This window comes from Cervus canadensis, chromosome 12 (genome assembly GCF_019320065.1).
Source record: "Cervus canadensis isolate Bull #8, Minnesota chromosome 12, ASM1932006v1, whole genome shotgun sequence".
Classification (NCBI taxonomy): Eukaryota; Metazoa; Chordata; class Mammalia; order Artiodactyla; family Cervidae; genus Cervus; species Cervus canadensis.
Genome location: NC_057397.1, coordinates 69,239,387 through 69,262,150, shown reverse-complemented (window position 1 = coordinate 69,262,150; position 22,764 = coordinate 69,239,387). Strand labels below are relative to the sequence as shown.

The following is a 22,764-nucleotide window of genomic DNA, read 5'->3' as shown; positions in this document are numbered from 1 at the left end:
TGAACTCCTTATTGCAAAATTCAGACGTGAGTTGAAGAAAGTAGGGAAACCCACTAGACCATTCAGGTATGACCTAAATCAAATCCCTTATGATTATACAGTGGAAGTGACAAATAGATTCAAGGGATTAGATCTGATAGAGTACTTGAAGAACTATGGATGAAGGTTCCTAATATTGTACATTAGGCGGTGATCAAAACCATCTTCAAGTAAAAGAAATGCAAAAAGGCAAAATGGTTGTCTGAGGAGGACTTACAAATAGCTGAGAAAAGAAGAGTATTGAAAGGCAAAGGAGAAAGGGAAAGATGTATCCATTTGAATGCAGAGTTCCAAAAACTAGCAAGGAGAGATAAGAAAGCCTTCCTCAGTAATCAATGCAAAGAAATAGAAGGAAACAATTGAATGGGAAAGACTCAAGATCTCTTCAGGAAAATTAGAGATACCAAGGGAACATTTCATGCAAAGATGGTTACAATAAAGGACAGAAATGGTATGGACCTAACAGAAGCAGAAGATACTAAGAAGAGGTAGCAAAAATACACAGAAGAACTACATAAAAAAGATCTTAATGACCCAGATCAAATCAGAGGCCTGGTCAAAACCAGGGGTTGCAGCCCAAATAGCAGACAACCGGTTATTAAAAGTCACTTGAACTTGAGAGAGGAATACGTGTCCAGTTTCAACATATCATCCTAATAATTCTCCATTGTTTTTGGTCTCTTTTTGAAGTTAATGTAAGATCTGTAACTGCTCAGGAACTCACATCCTATTGGAATTTTACAAGGAAATCAATGTCGTCTTAATGAAGTTGAGTGCAATCAGGCTTCATTTTATTTAATTTTGTATTGTAGAGAAAGAGAAAGTATCTTTCCTTCTACCTTTGAGGAGCTGAGGCCCCTGTAGCAGAAGACAAATTAACAAAAGAAAAACAAACAGATTTATTAGCATGTGTACTACCTTAGCTTCTCAACGTTAAAGAAGCCATCCGTCAATGCAGGAGATATGGGTTGGATCCCTGGGTGGGGACGATCCCCTGGAGAAGGAAATGGCAACCCACTCCAGTATTCTTGCCTGGAGAATCCCATGGACAGATGAGCCTGGCGGGCTACGGGCCATGGGGTCACAAGAGTCAGAATGGACTTAGCAGCTAAATACACAGACACACACACATTTCATACACACATGGGAGAAACGCTGGGATGAGTAACTTGTATTGCTTCCCATCCTGCTCACAGCGCCAAATGTCTCGCTGTTCACACTGTCCGCACTGTTCCTGAACCCAGGGTGGGCAAGGTGCACGCTAGGAAGCTGGCAGGAAACGCGAGGAGCCGCAGCAACTAGGGACGGGTTTATTCTCTTCTGGCCCGCACAGCACCCGCAGAGGCAGACACAACACAAGATGACGTCCACAACCTCCCTCCTGGCTGACGCAACAGCCTAGCAGCATTCGCGTGTATTCTCTCCTCTCAAAGCTGACGCGGCAGACATAGCCGTGAGGCAGCAGGAGTCCCTGCCGCTTCCGGGTGGAGCTCCTGCGTCCCTGCAGCAGGGCGGGAGTGCCGGTGACGCATGCGCAGTGCTGTAAATAGCTCAGCGGTTCAGTCACCACCAAACGTGCGTTGAGACATCCTGACCGCCATCTTGGCTAGTTTGCGTTTTCTCTACATAACTCAGAAGTGGCTAGGATGTGGGCTTAAACGACGTAATTCCAAGCTCCAGATAAAACAAAAGCAGACCAAAGCAGCTGTACATTATCAGGTGACTGGCTAAGCTACAACTTTTGGTGACATCAGGTCTGCGCCAGCAGGAGCCAATCAATACTAGATTCTGTCTTGACCTCCTGGCTGGGAAGAGCATGCTTATCTGTGCATGAACTACACGTAAAGAAATACATGCTGGTTACAAATTGGTCACTTCAGTCATTTTCACATTACACAAATAATCATTCCTCTTTTCACTAGTTGGGTTGAAAGAATCTGGGTAGCCTGATATGAGAACATTTGACCTTTCAGCTTGTTTCTCTGGTGGCAAAGTACGTAAAATGCTACACTGAAGTGTTTTGTGTATGATTTTTTTTCCCTCCGGCTTCTTGGAAGGTAAACTGCAAGCTACATTTTCATTACTTAGTAGATCAGACATTGTAATGTGACTTTTGGGGGCCTTTTGTAAGTTCTTATGCTGAAATGGAATCAGATTTAGAGACATTTTTGGATGGCTGACTAAATTCGCATCACTCAGTTGGTAGAAGTTGCTAAGCTTTGTGCAGATGGAAAACAAAGAAAAGTTGCTCTTGCTTTTCAAAGTCACAGATCCTCATACTATTAAATATCTAGGTTGGAATGATGCTTTAATTCTTTGCCAAGGTTTCAAAAGTAATGTTGATATTGCAATGTTAAAAATTATTGCAATCTGAGCATTACCTTAAGAAATAAATTATGTGTCATGTATAGGTTACACTTGGACATTTGGAAGGTGTGCTTTGGTGTAGTTAGACTGAAAAAGACTCTGATGGTGATAATGTAAACATTAATTTGCCATAGATCATTTAGGTGGGATGTGAAAGAGGAGAGCTGACTGAACTCAGCCCAGAGGTATAGAACAGAGGACAAAATAGATGCATTGATCATCAGGTAAGAGAACCTAGAGGAGAGTCATTTCACACATTTTTGGATTTTTCCTTCTAGGTTCTCATAACTGTTATATAATTTACTAAAATTACTCAGGCTGATGAAGGATAAAGAATCTGCTAGTGATATTCCTTAGAACATAAGTTAATATCTAGAATATTTGAGACTCTTATACAATAAGCCAGTCACCACTCCTTAGTCTTAGCTGGAACACTCAGATTTCCTGAAAGAATTCAGACTTGGCCAATCAAAATCTGCATTGATTAATTCTAGGAAGAGCAGTGCTTCTGGGCAATTTTGAGAGAATGCATAGCCTTTTGCATTTATTCTGTTCTCAGGTCACTGTGTATTGGATATCTTCCACCTGCCACTCCAATGGCATCTGTGGTGTTTTCTTCCTGGTGGCTGCCTGATTATGTTCTACTGTGTGTGCTGTGTGCAGTGCTCACTGAGTCCTGTCTGACTCTTTGTGACCCCATGAACTGTAGCCCACCAGGCTCCTCTGTTCATGAGATTCTCCGGGCAAGAGTACTGGAAAGGGTTGAGTGCCCTTCTCCAGGGGATCTTCCTGACTCAGGGATCAGATCTGTATCTCTTAGGTCTCCTGCATTGGCAGGCAGATTCTTTACCACTAGCACCACCTGGGAAGCCCATATGTTCTAGTAAGAGACTCTAATCCTCTAGTCTGAAAAGTGGAAATCTCTGTCTCTTTGGTTACTTGGGGCTGGTGGTAGTTCTTGTTTCCATGGAACATCCCTAAGGAGTAATCTGAATCATATATGTTAGTGTGATGTGCTCAGTTCTGCCCTCTCAGATTATCGGACAAGATTCTAATAATTTTTTTGTTTTGAATTGTAGTTGATTCCTTTTCAGATTCTTTTCCGTTAAGGTTATACAAGGTACTGAATATAATTTCCTGTGCTATACAGTTGGGCTTCCCAGGTGGCTCTGGGAAGAATCTGCCTGCCAATGCGGGAGACATCTGAGATGGGAGTTTGATCCCTGGGTTGGGAAGGTGCCCTGGAGAAGGAAATGGCAAACTTCTCCAGTATTCTTGCCCGGGAAGTCCCATGGACAGAGGAGCCTGGCAGGCCAGTCAATGGGGTTGCAAATGAATGGACACAACTGAGTGACTGAGTAGGCTATACAATAGGTCCTTCTTGTTTAGTTTGTGTCTGTTAATTCCAGATTCCTAATTTACCCCTCACCCTTACTCTCTTTCCATTTTGGAAGCCGCAAGTTTGTTTTCTATGTCAGTGAGTCTGTTTCTGTTTTGAAATAAGTTCATTTGTGTTATTATTATATTTGTAGATTCCACATGTAAGTGATATCATATGATATTTGTCTTTTTCTTTTCGTCTTGAGGGTAGACATAGCCCAATGTTTCACCCTTTGCTACATCTGAAATGCAGAGCACATGTCACCAACTCCAGTTAGGCTCAGGTGTTTAGGCAACTCTTTCTCTTCTAGCTGAAAACTGTTAACCAGCTTTCTCATGTGAGGGATTCTCCCAAAAGTGTTAAATCCACTGGTCCTTTGAGTAGCTCTCCCAGCATTTCTGGGGTCTGCATATTCAAAGGGAGGTTCTGGAATACTGTCATGACCTTATTTCTTTAAAAAAGTGAATAGAATTAGGTCTAAATCATCATTTATTCTAATTCCCTTTACATATAATATTTTATTTTCCCTTTGTTCTTCAAATTTTATCTTTAAATTTATATACTTCTAATAAAACTTTCTTTTAATGTTATATCTGTTTCATAATGAATTTGAAATATCCCTCTTCAGTTGTATGTTGGGTAAAACTTAGTTTTTTTCTCTAAGTGAACTTTTACGTCTGATGATTTTATTAGGGCCCATGCAATCAGGTAGACATTAATTGATCTGTCTTTTTTCCCTTAGAAAGAGGCAATAGAACTAGAACTTTAGAATCAGTGAAGCCCTGAGTCAGATCATGGCTATTCTCTTGACTGAATGACCTTGTAACTTTGACTTCCAGTTGTCTACTGTATAAGTTGGTGATAATAATACCAATGGGGATTCATTCCCAAAATAAAATGCCTGGAACATGGTAGATATACATTTAATGGAAGTGATTATCTTTGTACTAGTAATGAACAGTTAGATTTAACAAATTTAGAGTTTTAAAAAGTGCTATGTAAATAATAGTTACTAATCCTTTTCCTCTCTAGAAGACTGTTAATCAGATAAAACAAATATAAACAATATAACAAAATCATATATCCTTTTTCAATTTACAAATAAAGATGATTCCAAAATTTATAAAACTTATAAAAATACCTGCTATTAATGAGGGCTAGTCATCTGGAGTAAAGGAATGCTATGTTTTTTAGTTTATTTTTATTTTAAAATATTTCCATCTATTCAGCTCAATTCCCCCAAGCAGTTATAAATCCCTTTAATAAATTATGAACAATTCTGCAGTATATTTGAAAATAATCAGAAGCAATATTATTGTAAGAGCCACTTCTGTCTTGGGACCCTGGCTCACCAGTTAAATCATTTTATTCCTGTGTTCTCAAAAATGTTTTCCTCTATTTTGTTATATTTGTAATTTTACTTTTTAGACCTCACATATATATGATATAATATATAATATAGTATTTGTCTTTCTTTGTATGACTTATGTCACTTAACATAATACCCTCCACATCCATCCATGTTGTTGCAAATAACAAAATTTCATTCTTTTTTATGGCCGAATAGTATCCATATCTTGGGTATTGCAAACAATGTTGCTATGAACATTGTGGTACATGTGACTTCTGGAATTAGCATTTTCTTTTTGGAGAGATTAATACGCAGGAGTGAACTTACTGGGTCATATGGTAGTTCTATTTTTAATTTTTTTGAGAAGACATCATACTGTTTTCCATAGGAGCTGTACAAATTTACATTTCCACTAACAGTGTACTAGGGTTCCCTTTTGAGAGATTAAAAAATGAAACTTTGAAGTTTTATACTCATTAGAAGTCAAAATTCTCTAATTGGTAAAACCAAAATCTAAACAAAAAGGCTAACTATGTGACTTTTTGAAGCTTAAACACATCTGGAGAAGGCAATAAGAGAGGAAGAAGATCGGTCAAAACCAAATAAAATTTTTTATCAAATTTAAAATTTCTGACTGATAGTTGGTCCCACAAGAGGGAAAAGTTTAACGATTCTTTTCAATTAAGATTGATTTTTATTTTGAGAACTGATGTATCTTTTTATTAGAAGGTTGTTTTCCCCAAAAGGCACAATAAAAATTAACAAAAATTCTTAGCTCATCTTAGCACTTGTGAATTTCTTTGAAGTGGTGCAAAGTGTCTCAGCCTGTAGCAGTCTATGATAAATTTGGCAAAGCTGTTTTCATTTGCATGACTTTATATGCGTATCCTTCAATATGATTATGTACAGTTCTGTACATTAAACCCAAAGCACAAGCCAAACTTGGCAATATATTCAACTAACTTTTTGGGAAATTTGTATTTCCTTTCTTAAAATGGGTTTTCAGAACCAGAAAGCAATTTCATTCCCATTCCCATCTATGAAGTGCAAGCAAAGCATTTTTCTAGTTTTCAGGATATCCCTGAAGGCTATGAAGCAGGAACAAAGAATGTTAACAAAATGGGACAAAAACATCGGAAGGAAATCAGAACCAATGAAATATTTTCTTTTATAGAGAATGAGATCACAGTCAAATATGTACAAATAAGAGTTATATGTGGAGTACAAATCTACTTTGAAGACATAGGCCTCCTGAGATTTCTGAATCAAGAACACACTTTGGTGGTTTATGGAAACCCACATTTTCTCCACAGTTATTGTGACATTTCTATTGTGACTTGTGAGGACATTCATTACACCCTGAAAAATGGACAGAATAAACTGAAGAGGAGAGAAAAGGAATATTCATCTGCAGCTTGAATCGATCAGTGACCCAGGGGATAGAAAATGTCTCAGGTTTAATTTGGATATGAGACAAGTATATGGAAATTAGTAACAAAGATCACCTTAAAATTCTAAATATTATAAGGCAGATATTTTAGCAACTCAATTATCTTGAACTGAGCTCTCCATCCTTCACTGAAAAAATACATCGCCATAAAATGTAGTTGTTTAACTGCTTCAAATTAAACCTAGTTTTCTAAACAAGGGATGGCTGGATGCCACTTGGACCTTGGCATGCTTGGTTGTGAGTTTGGGCCAAGTGAGTTTTGTGCTCCCATGTTGTCTCTAGTTGTTTAACATACCATATTTCCTCTACATCATATTTTGGTTGGAGATTTACTGTATCCCTTACAGCAATAGTTTCCTGGGATAAATTCCCAATGTGAGATGCAGTTATTGATCAGAAGTTTGCATATAAAATGATGTAAAGAATAATAGAATGTTGTAATTTTTTCTTCCCTTTGGAGTTGTGTTTGTATTCATGAAAACACAGACTGGGGTTGAGATTTAAACTTAATATCAGTCTTATTTTCCTATTAGTGTGTGCTACTTTGGGAAGTAGAGGGGTTAGGGGAGCTTGATTTTAACAACAACTATTCTAAGTTGTTTAATGATATAATGATATATAGGCAAAGTTTATAGGTGACATTACATTCTTAAGAACAAAGAGAACTTGTACCCACATCAATTTTAGAATTATCATAGATGGCTTTAATGGTCCCTGAGTAGGAATCTAGATATGTTTAGATGTAAATTTAAAGCATAATCAAGTTAAAAGCAAGTTGGGGCAGAGAGAGGGTATTCCTGGGAAACTGTGGCTCATGTTTAAAGACTCCAAGGATGTGAAAGCTACTTTAAAAAACAAAAGCCAAGGCTGGCAGCAGACTTCAGTCTCCTCATCTTCAAAGTGGGAGAATCAACTAAATATGAGGCTTCAAAACCAGAAATATTCAACAGAATAATCCACACATGGATGGGAAGAGATTAGTATGCATCTTTGATTCAAGAATTGCTATAATAGATTTATTCAACAGATGTTGGTTGACCACTTCATAGGCAATGAAGATGCAGTTGAAAAATGACATCCCTTTCCAATGGAGTTTTATTGAAATGCTGAGGAGGAGGATGTGGAATAGGATCAGTTCAGTTCAGTTCAGTCGCTCAGCCGTGTCCGACTCTTTGCGACCTCATGAACTGCAGCATGCCAGGCCTCCCTGTCCATCAGCAACTCCAGGAGTTTACTCAAACTCCTGTCCATCGAGTCGGTGATGCCATCCAACCATCTCATCTTCTGTCATCCCCGTCTCCTCCTGCCCCCAATCCCTCCCAGAATCAGGGTCTTTTCCAATGAGTCAACTCTTCGCATCAGGTGGCCAAAGTATTGGAGTTTCAGCTTCAGCATCACTCCTTTCAATGAACACCCAGGACTGATCTCCTTTAGGATGGACTGGTGGGATCTCCTTGCAGTCCAAGGGACTCTCAAGAGTCTTCTGCAACACCACAGTTCAAAAGCATCAATTCTTCGGCACTCAGCTTTCTTCACAGTCCAACTCTCACATCCATACATGACCACTGGAAAAACCATAGCCTTGACCAGATGGACCTTTGTTGGCAAAGTAATGTCCCTGCTTTTTAATATGCTATCTTGGTTGGTCATAACTTTCCTTCCAAGGAGTAAGCATCTTTGAATTTCATGGCTGCAATCACCATCTGCAGTGATTTTGGAGCCCCCAAAAATAAAGTCTGACACTATTTCCACCATTTCCCCATCTATTTCCCATGAAGTGATGGGACCAGATGCCATGATCTTAGTTTTCTGAATGTTGAGCTTTAAGCCAACTTTCTCACTCTCCTCTTTCACTTTCATCAAGAGGCTTTTTAGTTCCTCTTCACTTTCTGCCATAAGGGTGGTGTCATCTGCATCTGAGGTTATTGATATTTCTCCTGGCAATGTTGATTCCAGCTTGTGCTCCATCCAGCCTGGCATTTTGCATGATGTACTCTGCCTATAAATTAAATAAGCAGGGTGACAATATACAGCCTTGATGTACTCCCTTTCCTGTTTGGAACCAGTCTCTTGTTCCATGTCCAGTTCTAACTGTTGCTTCCTGACCTGCATATAGGTTTCTCAAGAGGCAGGTCAGGTGGTCTGGTATTCCCGTCTCTTTAAGAATTTTCCACAGTTTATTGTGATCCACATAGTCAAAGGCTTTGGCATAGTCAAGAAAGCAGAAATATATGTTTTTCTGGCACTCTCTTGCTTTTTCGATGATCCAGCGGATGTTGGCAATTTGATCTCTGATTCCTCTGCCTTTTCTAAAACCAGCTTGAACATCTGGAAGTTCACAGTTCACGTATTGCTGAAGCCTGGCTTGGAGAATTTTGAGCATTAAGTTATGACCAACCTAGATAGCATATTAAAATGCAGAGACATTACTTTGCCAACAAAGGTACGTCTGGTCAAGGCTATGGTTTTTCCAGTGGTCATGTATGGATGGGAGAGTTAGACTGTGAAGAAAGCTGAGTGCCAAAATATTGATGCTTTTAAACTATGGTGTAGGAGAAGACTCTTGAGAGTCCCCTGGACTGCAAGGAGATCCCACCAGTCCATCCTAAAGGAGATCAGTCCTGGGTGTTCATTGGAAGGACTGATGCTGAAGCTGAAACTCCAGTACTTTGACCACCTGATGTGAAGAGTTGACTCATTGGAAAAGACCCTGATGCTGGGAAAAATTGAAGGTGGGAGGAGAAGGGGACCACAGAGAATGAGATGGTTGTATGGCATCACCGACTCGATGGACATGGGTTTGAGTAAGCTCCCGGAGTTGTTGATGGATAGGGAGGCCTGGTGTGCTGTGATTCATGGGTTTGCAAAGAGTCGGACACGACTGAGCGACTGAACTGAAGTGAACTGAGATGAGTGCAATTGTGTAGTAGTTTGAGGATTCTTTGGGATTACCTTTCTTTGGGATTAGAATGAAAACTGACCTTTTCCAGTCCTGTGGCCACTGCTGAGGTTTCCAAATTTGCTGGCATATACTGAGTGTAGCACCTTCACAGCATCATCTTTCAGGATTTGAAATAGCTCAACTGGAATTCCATCACCTCCACTAGCTTTGTTCGTAGTGATGCTTTCTAAGGCCCACTTGACTTCACATTCCAGGATGTCTGACTCTAGGTGAGTGATCACACAATCGTGATTATCTGGGTCATGAAGATCTTTTTTGTACAGTTCTTCTGTGTATTCTTGCCACCTATTCTTAATATCTTCTGCTTCTGTTAGGTCCATACCATTTCTGTCCTTTATCGAACACATCTTTGCATGGAATGTTCCCTTGGTATCTCTAATTTTCTTGAAGAGATCTCTAATGTTTCCCGTTCTGTTGTTTTCCTCTATTTCTTTGCATTGATCACTGAGGAAGGCTTTCTTATCTCTCCTGGCTATTCTTTGGAACTCTGCATTCAAATGGGTATCTTTCCTTTTCTCCTTTGCTTTTCACTTCTCTTCTTTTCACAGCTATTTGTAAGGCCTCCTCAGACAACCATTTTGCCCTTTTGCATTTCTTTTCCATGGGGATGGTCTTGATCCCTGTCTCCTGAATAATGTCACGAACCTCCTTCCATAGTTCATCAGGCACTCTGTCTATCAGATCTACTCCCTTAAATCTATTTCTCACTTCCACTGTATAGTTATAAGGGATTTGATTTAGGTCATACCTGAATGGTCTAGTGGTTTTCCCTGCTTTCTTCAATTTAAGTCTGAATTTGACAATAAGGAGTTCATGATCTGAGCCACAGTCAGCTCCCAGTCTTATTTTTGCTGACTGTATAGAGCTTCTCCATCTTTGGCTGCAAAGAATATAGTCAGTCTGATTTCGGTGTTGACCATCTGGTGATGCCCATGTGTAGAGTCTTCTCTTGTGTTGTTGGAAGAGGGTGTTTGCTATGACCAGTGCATTCTCTTGGCAAAACTCTATTAGCCTTTGCCTTGCATCTTATTTGCTCTTAATAGTGAATCTGCATGTAGCTAATGAGTTTTAGATCTCTGCCCATTGAAGTGACTGAGAAGGAGCTGGAAGTGTTGTATTGTCCTTATGTAGGAAGGAATAAACACTGAGTTTGGTGGAAGAATCAAGAGGAAAGCAATTCTGTACATGCAAATGAATCATAGCCTTATCTGTATCAGCACTGACTGATATACCCTTCTACGCCCCACTGTTTCACTTTCAGCTATTTTTTTTTTTTTTTTTTTTTTTGCAAGTCGTCACAGAGTTCATCTGGGGCCAGATTTTAATTCTGGTATATTGTGGATGATTCTGAAATCTGTTTGTATTTTTCCTTATTACTGTAGATCTATGCATATATCTTTAAAAACATCAAGTCTGTGCGACTGGAAGCGCTGCTCTTATCCTTGCTAAGCATCGTGGTGCTTGTGCTGGTTAAAGAGCTGAATGAACAATATAAGAGGAAAATTAAAATTGTCCTTCCTGTTGACTTAGTTTTGGTAAGTACAACATGAACGTTTAAATTTCTTCCCTGCAACACTTGCAGCTGCTGTGGGTAACATGCAAAGGTTCACCTTATTGTCTATAGCAACCCGCAGTTAGTCCTGTCTCTCATTAAAGCAGGACTAACTTGGCTGTACATTCATGTATAGAGAGGAAATATTTTGAGTCAATAATTTAAAAAAGGAGGCACACGTGTTTCTAATTTTTGCAGAATTTCTCATATGCTTGTATGTTTTTGGATAAATAAGACAACATATATCCTAAAATTTTAAATATGGAGACATTTCTGAGGATGAGACTCAAAAGATCTCTGGCATGATTCTCCATAAAGCAACAAAAAGTGATAACTCATCTTTTTGATATGGCATCTATATGCTGCATAGAAATATTATCAATCAACAAATGTCTACTAATGGTTGATAGATTTATTATATTTACTGACCTAATTTTGCTTTATTGAAAGGATATTCTCATAATTTTCAGTGTCCAAGGCTTATTCTCTAAGATATTTTTGTTGTTGTAGTTGGCAAAGCAACAAATTGTACTTTGCTCCTAAGGCTTATGAAGTTCAAAAATACATTTTGAAATTTTAAGAGCCTCTAATGGGAACTCTTTTTTAAAAAATTATATTTATTTATTTGTACTTGATTGATGATTGCTGTACAATATGGGTTTGGTTTCTGCTGTAGATCAACATGAATCAGCCATAGGTATAGACATGTCCCCTCCTCTCTCTTAAAACTCCCTCCCACTTCCCACTCTTTCCTACCCCTCTAGGTTGTTACACAGCCCTGGTTTTAGTTTCTAATGGGAACTCTTAGCTAAATAAAGCATTAGATTGAAAATGAAATGTTAAGCAAACCAGTCTTCTAAATTACTTATTATTAATTGGCCTTAGTTTTTTTTTAATTATTGGTGATAAGTGGTGTCTAAATAATTTCACCTATTGAAATGTCACTTCATACAAATAAAATGATGTAGGTTTTCTGTATATGTATATAAGGCTAGCATATTGGCAACTGTCTCTGAGGGATATGACTTCTTTCTGCATAACTAAGATGTATTGCCTCTTTGAATAGTTCAGTTCGGTTGCTCAGTTGTGTCTGACTCTGTGACCTCATTGACTGCAGCACATCAGGCCTCCCTGTCCATCACCAGTTCCCGGGGTTTACTCAAACTCATGTCCATCGAGTCGGTGATGCCATCCAGCCATTTCATCCTCTGTTGTCTCCTTCTCCTCATGCCTTCAATATTTCCCAGCATCAGGGACTTTTCAAATGAGTCAGTTCTTCGCATCAGGTGGCCAAAGTATTGGAGTTTCAGCTTCAGCATCAGTCCTTCCAATGAACATTCAGGACTGATTTCCCTCAGGTTGGACTGCTTGGATCTCTTTGCAGTCCAAGGGACTCTCAAGAGTCTTCTCCAACACCACAGTTCAAAAGCATCAATTCTTTGGTGCTCAGCTTTCCTTACAATCCAACTCTCTCATCGATACTGACTACTGGAAAAACCATAGCTTTGACTGGACGTGCCTTTGTTGGCAAAGTAATGTCCCTGCTTTTCAATATGCTGTCTAGGTTGGTCATAGCTTTCCTTCCAAGAAGCAAGTGTCTTTTAATTTCATGGCTACAGTCACCATCTGCAGTGATTTTGGAGCCCAAGAAAGTAAAGTCTGTCACTGTTTCCATTGTTTCCCCATCTGTTTGACATGAAGTGATGGGACTTGATGTCACGATCTTAGTTTTCTGAATGTTGAGTTTTAAGCCAATTTTTTCACTCTCCTCTTTCACTTTCATCAAGAGGCTCTTTAGTTCTTCTTCACTTTCTGCCGTAAGGGTGGTATCATCTGCATATCTGAGGTTATTGATATTTCTCCTGGCAATGTTGATTCCAGCTTGTGCTCCATCCAGCCTGGCATTTCTCATGATGTACTCTGCATATAAGTTAAATAAGCAGAGTGACAATATACAGCCTTTTCATGCTCCTTTCCTGATTTGGAACCAGTCTGTTGTTCCATGTCCAGTTCTAACTGTTGCTTCTTGACCTGCATACAGATTTCTTAGGTGGCAGGTCAGGTGGTCTGGTATTCCCATCTCTTTAAGAATTTTCCACAGTTTGTTGTGACCCACACAGTCAGAGGCTTTGGTGCAGTCAACAAAGCAGAAGTAGAATGAGCTACTGAACTGAACTGAAGTGAGCTGTTTCTCCTGAACTCTCTTGCTTTTTTGATGATCCAGCAGACATTGGCAATTTAATCTCTGGTTCCTCTGCCTTTTGTAAATCCAGCTTGAACATCTGGAAGTGCACAGTTCATGTACTGTTGAAGCATGGCTTGGAGTGTTTTGAGCATTCCTTTGCTAGCGTATGAGATGAGTGCAATTGTGAGGTAGTTTTAGCATTCTTTGGCATTGCCTTTCTTAGGGATTAGAATGAAAACTGACCTTTTCCAGTCCTGTGGCCACTGATGAGTTTTCCAAATTTGCTGGCAAATTGAGTGCAGCACTTTCACAGCATCATCTTTTAGGATTTGAAATAGCTCAACTGGAATTCCATCACTTCCACTAGCTTTGTTTGTAGTGATGCTTTCTAAGGCCCACTTGACTTCACATTCCAGGATGTCTGGCTCTTGGTGAGTGATCACACCATCATGGTTATCTGGGTCATAAAGATCTTTTTTGCATAGTTCTTCTGTGTATTCTTGCCACATCTTCCTAATATCCTCTGCTTCTGTTAGGTCCATATCATTTCTGTGATATGATTTCTGTGATATTTCTTTATTGTGACCATCTTTGCATGAAATATTCCCTTGGTATGTCTAATTTTCTTGAAGAGATCTCTAGTCTTTCCCATTCTATTATTTTCCTCTTATTTCTTTACATTGATCACTGAGGAAAGCTTTCTTATCTCTCCTTGCTATTCTTTGTAACTCTGCATTCAAATGGGTTTATCTTTCCTTTTCTCCTTTGCCTTCAGCTTCTCTTCTTTTCTCAGCTATTTGTAAGGCCTTCTTAGACAATCATTTTGCCTTTTTGCATTTCATTTTCTTGGGGATGGTCTGATCACTGCCTCTTGTACAATGTCATGAACCTCCATCCATAGTTCTTCAGGCACTTTGTCTATCAGATCTAATCCCTTGAATCTATTTGTCACTTCCACTGTATAATTGTAAGGGATTTGATTTAGGTCATGATTGAATGGTCTAGTGGTTTTCCCTACTTTCTTCATTTTAAGTCTGAATTTGGCAATAGGAGTTCATGATCTGAGCCTCAGTCTTTTCTGTGGCTTGATCTCCTGGTCTTGTTTTTGCTGACTGTATAGAGCTTCTCCATCTTTGGCTGCAAAAAATATAATCGGTCTGATTTTGGTATTGACCATGTGGTGATGTCCATGTGTAGAGTCTTCTCTTGTGTTGTTGGAAGAGGGTGTTTGCTAGTTAGGCCTTGTATAATATGTGGAGATACATATAACTGACTTGATGGACATGAGTTTGAATAAGCTCCGGGAGTTGGTGGTGGACTGGGAAGCCTGGCATGCTGCAGTCCATGGAGTCACAAAGAGTCGGACACGACTGGGTGACTGAACTCACTGGCGTATATATAACATATGTGACCTATATAATATGTGTGTTTGTATGTGTGTGTATTTAAGATAAGCCATACAAGTGGAGGATACTATGATTATTAATAGTTTTTTAAAAAACCAACTGTGAAACATATTTTATTCCAAAGTCCTATAGATATTAAGGAATCCTTATTATATATTGGGAAGCTTGGTTATATGTTTCATGAGATCAGACATTGAAAGTTACCTTGGGGAAGTAGGCCCTTGAATTTGTTTTATTCAATATTGAATAAAATAGTTGCCTTTTTTTTTTTTTTTACAGAAATAGTAAAAATTATCCTTACAAAAGTAAAGGGTGGAGAATCCCATGGACAGAGGAGCCTGGTGGGCTACAGTCCACGGGGTCGCAGAGAGTCGGACCCGACTGTGCGACTTCACTTCACTTCACCTCACTCCTTATGCAGTGTTGACCCTACTGTTGTAAGACCTAAAGCAAAAATAGTAATATAGGCCCAAATACTTGAGTTATAGATCAGAATGTAAATAAAACGAGTCCTATTTTCCTATCTTGGCTAGAACACCTTGAAAGGCAGGTTAAAGTAGAGAATTTTCCTAATTCTTTGGGCTCTGCCAGAATGTGGCAGTGTGGAGCAAGGAGAAAACCAGCCCCTCAGCCTGCCTCTTCCCTTCCCATTCAGCTCTATCACCTCCAATGGGACTCATGAGTATATACATAGATACTCCTGCCCCAGCATCCAAACTCCAAACACGTCTCCACTCTTCAGCCACCACAACTGTTTCTTGGCCTTTCCTTGGGCCATGCTGGAAGGGTAAACCTGGGGAAGGTATCTAGAAGCAGACTTTGGCAGGAAATTATAGATTCTTGGGAATTCAGTGTGTGATCCATAAAGATGAGCCCAGGTTTGAGTTAGGTACCTCCTCTTGCCCCCACAAAACTCCCATTTTATGAGGAGAGTTACAGCTGGAAGATGGCAGATGAGAAACTTCTAAAGCATTGTCTGAAAGACAAAGTTAGTGACTTAAGTTACTTAATTTTAATATTGGCTATGTGCATTGAACACCATGCATTCTTCCATTTTCAATAAGGATTCAGCATCTTGTGGCTATGGTGTATTTTCTTTTACAACTCTCAGTATTTTCTGACTTGATATAAATATTTCATGAAATTTATTAGCAATTAAAATGTATTAACTGGCTTAGGAATTTTTGAATACATTAAAGCTTCTGATTCCAACCTAATAGCCTGAATTTTTTTTACTAGTATTTAGAAAATACAATTATGTCATAATATTTATAAAATTTGAAACTATTACCTGTCGAGTTTTGTTGCCTTTTAAAAAATTCTCAAGGGTCCTTTGTTTTTTGTCTATTTAATGTTTTAAGAAATCTTATAAATTCAGTTAAATATCATCACGGAGAAGAGAAATAAACAGTGAAAATCCCTACAAAATAATATTATTGGACATTGTTAGATATTCCTTATTTTGCTAGTGTGATTTTTTTTACACATTTTTTCTGACCATGTATATGGTAAATTTATACTTTAGGTAATTAGTGTGTTTATTTTTAACAAAAAAGCATAGTATATAAATGGTTAAACAGATATCAAACTGATAGATAACCATGTGAAATTTCCAGTACCTATTAAATAGTCAAAAGAATGAAGAGAATGTGAAAATGGATGGAAAACATTAAGGTGGTATGACTGGTGAAAACAAATCCTGAACAGAATTCCGAACATACATTTTAAAGGGGATTATGGATACTTGCAGAGAATGCATGGCTTTGCTTACTGTATGTCATACAATAGAGGGTCAGGCTCCTGAAACTCCAGGGAGGTAATTTAAAAAACATTGGGTTCAACACATTGTTAACTAGCATATTTTTCTTCAAGAAATAGCAAAAGCTCAAAATTCAAGATTATTCCAGGAGACTGTAAATCATCAATTACTAACCTACATTACGAATATTGATACAACATCTTAAACTCTTTGGTGACTACTCCAATGAAAGGAAAATGTTCTGTGTTAAAACATTCTTTCATATCATGAGAGACATGTATTTAGGTTGGATTGTGGTATCTGTGCACGCACACACACACACACACACACACACACACACACACACACACATTCCACATTCTGTATTCTGCACCCCTTCAGAATCAGACATAATTGGGTTGATATAATTGGAAAGGATATGATAAAAATTGTATTATTGTAATGGCATTTAATTTTTGAGACTGCAGATTAAGTGCTCTCAAATCTCAGAGAGATTTTATTTAAATGTTTTCTTAGTTTTAAAAAATCTGTGCAACTACTATATTACTGTTGATAATCATGGAGCAGTGGATAATGTTTGCTTTTAAAAATAGTTTTAAGATGTTTGAGAGATAGGAATAATTTTCTTTTTCTCTTTTTCAAATGGAACCACACAGATTATTGCTGCATGTTTTACTTGTTATTGTACCAATATGGAAAACACATATGGATTAGAAGTAGTTGGCCATATTCCAAAAGGGTAATGTAGTCTTTTTTCTTTCTCTCTTTCCTTTTGTTTGTTTCTTGATGGAGGAAGAAACTGGGTAGTAGGTGGGTATGAATTTTATTTCTCTCAATGGTTATATGTGGTACAAAATTCTAGTTAATTTCTGTTTTACAGTGTTAGAAACAGTTCACAATAAAGAAAAATAACTTCTTAAAGTGTATATCTATTATTTGAGAAGTTGATAACTAGCTTATACAGCATTGCTTCAAGTGAAAGATTTGGAAATTATTAATACAAATTATTTGAAAAAGAAAGCAGATCATCGAATTTCCAAATTAGAGTCATGCTCTAGGATGTAGTCTTCCCTATTCCACTCACACATTCCTATGACTATTTTTATTTCACTTAAAATATAGTAAAAGTACACAAGCATCGATATAGCAAACCTATAGACATGGGAGGCATGCATTGGTGAAAGAGAGGGTGGAAATAGAAAAGACAGCATGTTTCCCACCTGTCTTAAAGCCTTCCTTTGGACACTAAGAGAAGATTAACAAAAAGAAGCAGTATTCACCCTGAAAGTACAAAATATTTTTCCAAATATAGCCTGAAAGAAAACAACATCATCTTAGGGGAGAAAGAGGATGTCTTATGAATTATTCTCTTTTAATGGGCTGTACTATACACGAATATTTATAGATTTGGGGCAAAATTAGAGTTGTTGGCTTCTCCATATTTTTATCTTCCAAACATAGGCCAATAGTGATTATTGGAATCAACTTGTGTTTTCTGAAGAGTTCTCTACTTTACCTTCAAATTTAGTTTATTATTTTTTATTCCTATAGATTAACCTATCATTATTAATAATTAGGCAAGCTTTATTTTCATGAAACAAAATGTCTTATTGTTTGAAACACTTTTATGTATAAGTGGGCAAAAAATATACCATGCCTCTCCTTCATCTAGTCTAGTTATCCTTTATTTTGAGTGACTTTTACAAACTCATCTTCTTAAAGAATCATAGAAAAAGTATGGCAATGATAAGATGGAGCTGAGGTTGTATCCCAGCTCTACCATCACTTTGTGATTAAGATACATTTCTTAGAATGTTTTCTTATCTATACATTGCATTAGTGGTACTTGATCGGGGGATTGTGGGAAGAATTTAATAAAACTGCTACTATGAAAGTGCTGAGCATTCAATTTATATGCTCAGTATTACATTAACATTAATTATTTTCCCCCTTTCTTCTACTGTTGCCCCAGAGGGATTTTTTTTTTTTTTTTTAAAGAGAGGAGGTAAGTGTCACAAAGCATCATCAGGGATAAATAAACAATGATACTTTGGCTCAAGTGGTTTTCAGAAAAAAAAAGTAAGACAATGACTAGGTATTAGTTGTATTAGTTGGAAGAAATATTTTAAACAGTTGTTTAAAACTGAGAAACAGAAGCTTGCACAAGCCTCTTAGCCTCATCCACCAGAGGGCAGACAGAAGAAGCAGGAAGAACTACAATCCCACAACTTCAAAAACAAAAACCATAACCACAGAAAGTTAATCAAAATGAAAAGGCAGAGGATTATATTCCAGGTGAAGGAACAAGATAAAAGCAAACTAAAAGAACAACTAAATGAAGTGGAGATTGGGAAACTTCCGAAAAAAGAATTCAGAATGATAGGGAAGATGGTCCAGGATCCTGGGATAAGAATGGAGAAGATGCAAGAAATGTTTACCAAAGACCTAGGAGAGCTAAAGGACAAAGAAATGGAGAGGAACAATCCACTAGAAGGAATCAGTTGCAGAATAACTGAGGGAGAAGAATGGGTTAGTGACCCGGAAGGCAAAATGGTGGGGATCATTGCAGCAAAGCCGATTATAGGAAAAAGAATGAAAAGAAATGAAGAGAGCATAAGAGACTTCTGAGACAACATTAAATCCACCAACATTCACATTATAGGGCTGCCGGAAGGAGAGAGAGAGAAAGCACCTGAGAAAATATTTGAAGCGATAATAGCTGAAAACTTCCCCACCGTGGGAAAGGAAATAATCAACCAAATCCTTGAAGTGCACAGAGTCCTAGGCAAGATAAACCTAAGGAGGAATACACTGAGACACATAGCAATCAAACTGACAACAATTTAGGACAAAGATAAAATGTTAAAAGCAACAAGGGAAAAATGACATATACCCTTGTGTGTTTTATATATTATCAGCTGATTTCTCAACCAAAATTGTACAAGTCAGAAGGGAATGGCAGGATATAGTTAAAGTGATGAAAGAGAAGAACTCACAAACAAGAATACTCTACCCAGCATGACTTTGTTCAGATTTGATGGAGAAATCAAAAGTTTTACAGACAAACAAAAATTAAGAGAATTCACTACCACCAAATCAGCTTTACAGCAAATGCTAAAGGAACTTCTCTGGGCACAAAACTTAAGAGAAGGAAAAGACCTACAAATATAAACCCAAAACAATTAAGAAAATGGTAATAGGATCATACATATTGATACTTATCTTAAATGTAAATGGATTAGATGCACCAACCAAAGGCAATGGACTTGCTGGGTGGATTTTTAAAAAGACCTATATATATGCTGTCCACAGAAGACCCACTGCAGACCAAGGGACAGTGATAGACTGAGAGTAAAGCAATGGGAGAATGTATTCCATGCAAGTGTAAATCGTAATAAAACTGGAGCAGCGATACTCATCAGAAAAAATAGGCTTTAAAGCAAAGGCTGCTTTAAGAGACAAAGAGGACGCTACATAATGATAAAGAATTCATTCCAAGAAAAAGATATAACAATTATAAATATATGCACACCCAATGAGGGACACCTCAAAACAGAACCCATTTTCAGGGCAGCAATGGAGATGCGGACATAGAGAAAAGAGTTGTGGACACAGTGGGGGAGGAGAGGGTGGGACAAACTGAGAGAGTAGTATGTAAATACGTACATTACCACATGTAAAATAGACTGCAAATGGGAATCTGCTATGTGACACAGGGAGCTCAACCAAGTGCTCTGTGACAGACCAGAGGGGTGGGGTGGGGTGGAAGATGGGAAGGGGGTTCAGGAGGGAGGGGACATGTGTATACCTGTGGCTGGTTCATGCTGATGTACGGCAGAAACCAACACAATGTTGTAAAGCAATTGTCCTCCAATTAAAAAAAAAAACACTATAAAAAACACAAACATGTGGCAGCTAAACAATATGCTACTAAATAACTAATGGATTACTGAAGAAATCAAAGAGGAAATTAAAATCTAGAGACAATAAAAATGAAAGTCAAACCTTCCAAAACCTATGGGATGCAGCAAAAGCAGTTCTAAGAAAGAAGTTTATAGTGATACACTCCTACCACTCTTACCTCAAGAATCAAGAAAAAAAAAGCCTAACTTTACACTTAAAACAACTAGAGAAAGAAGAACAAATAAAACCTGAAGTTAAGTAGAAGGAAATAAATCATAAAGATCAGAGCAGAAATTAATGAAATAGAGAAAATAATTGCAAAAATTGATGAAACTAAGAGATGGTTCTTTGAAAAGACAGATAAACCTTTAGCCAGACTCATCAAGAAAAAAAAGGGAGAAGACTCAAATCAATAAAATTAGTAGTGAAAAAAGTTACAACTGACTCCACAGAAATCCGAAGTATCATAAAAGACTAATATGAGCAACTGTATGCCAATAAAATGGATACCCTTGAAGAAATGGACATATCCTTAGAAAGATACAGTCTCCCAAGACTGAATCAGGAAGAATTAGAAAATATAACAGACCAATCCAAACACTGAAATTGCAACTGTGAATAAAAAACTTCCAACAAACAAAAGTCCTGGCCCTGATGGCTTCACAGTCAAATTCTATCAAACATTTAGAGAAGAGCTAATACCTATCCTTCTGAAACTGTTCCAAAAAATTGCAGAGGAAGGAACATTTCCAAACTCACTTTATGAAGCCACCATCACCCTGATACCAAAACCAGAAAAAGATACCAGAAGAAAGAAAATTACAGGCCAATATCACTGATGACCATAGATGCAAAAATCTCGAACAAAATACTAGCAATCTGAATCCCTGAATACATTAAAAAGATCATGCACCTTGATTAAATGGGCTTCATACCAGGGATGCAAGTATTTTTCAAGATCTACATATCAATGTGATAAACCACATCAATAAATGAAGAATAAAATCTGTATGATCATCTCAATTAATACAAAAAAGGTTTTGATAAAATTCCCACCCATTTTTTCTAAAAAGTCTCCAGAAAGTGGCCATAGAGAGAACACACTTCAACATAATAAAAGCCATAAGACAAACCTACAGCTAACATCATACTCAACAGTGAAAATCTGAAAGTATTTCCTCAAAGATCAAGAAGAAAACAAGAATTCCACTCTCATCACTTTTATTCAACATAGTTTGGAAGTCCAATCCATGGTAATCAGAGAAGAAAGAGAATAAAAGGAACCCAAATGGGGAAAGAAGAAGTAAAACAGTCATTGTTTGCAGATGACATGATGCTATACACAGAGGATCCTAAAGATGCTATCAGAGAGCTGAAATCATCAATGAATTTGGTAGATTTGCAGGTTACAAAACTAACAGAGACATCACTTTGCCAACAAAGGTTTGTATAGTCAAAGCTATAGTTTTTCCAGTAGGTATATACAGATGTGAGAGTTGGACCATAGAGAAGGCTGAGCACTGAAGAGTTGATGCTTTTGAACTGTGGTGTTGGAGAAGACTCTTGAGAGTCCTGTGGACTGCAAGGAGATCCAACCAGTCCATTGTAAAAGATATCAGTCCTCAGTATTCATTGGAAGGACTGATGTTGAAGCTGAAACTCCAATACTTTGGCCACCTGATGAGAAGAAATGACTCATTTGAAAAGACCCTGATGCTGGGAAAGATTGAAGGCAGGAGGAAAAGGGGATGACAGAGGATGAGCTGGTTGGATGGCATCACCGACTCATGTCCACCGAATGGACATGAATTTGAGCAAGCTCTGGGGGATAGTGAGGGACAGGGAAGCCTGCTGCACTTCAGTCCATGGGGTCATAAAGAGTCAGATATGACTGAGCAACTGAACAGCAAAAACAAAGATTTGCAAGTTACAAAATTAATACAGAGAAATCACTTGAATTTCTATACATTAACAATGAAATATTAGTAAGAGAAATTCAAGAAACAATTCCATTTTCTATTACATCAAAAAAATAAAATGCCTAGGAATAAGCTTATTTAAAGAGACAAAAGACCTATACTCTGAAAACTATAAGATGCTGATGAAAGAAATCAAAGACACAAATAGATAGAAAGATATACCATGTTTGTATATTAGAAGAATCAATATTGGCAAAATTACCATACTACCCAAAGCAATCTACAGATTCAATGCAATCCCTATCAAATTTCCAGTGGCATTTTTCACAGAAGTACGACCAAAAATCTTAAAATTTGTATGGAGACGCAATAGACCCAGAATGGCCAAAGCAATCCTGAGAAAGAAAATCAGGGCTAGAAGAACCAGGTGCCCTGATTTCAGATTATACTACAAATCAAAACAGGATGGTACTAGAACAAAAATAGAAAC

General features: G+C 37.8%; 1 protein-coding gene across 3 annotated transcripts in view; it reads left to right on the top strand.

Annotated features, from left to right (window-relative positions):
* Positions 1–22,764, top strand: part of SLC26A7 (solute carrier family 26 member 7) — a 159,089-nt gene that overhangs the window by 43,900 nt on the left and 92,425 nt on the right. For all 3 annotated transcript variants that reach the window (XM_043483258.1, XM_043483257.1, XM_043483260.1), the window contains 2 exons: positions 10,933–11,085; positions 17,109–17,191. In XM_043483258.1, coding sequence (XP_043339193.1) covers positions 10,933–11,085; positions 17,109–17,191 — 236 coding nt within the window. The remainder of the gene's footprint in view (positions 1–10,932; positions 11,086–17,108; positions 17,192–22,764) is intronic.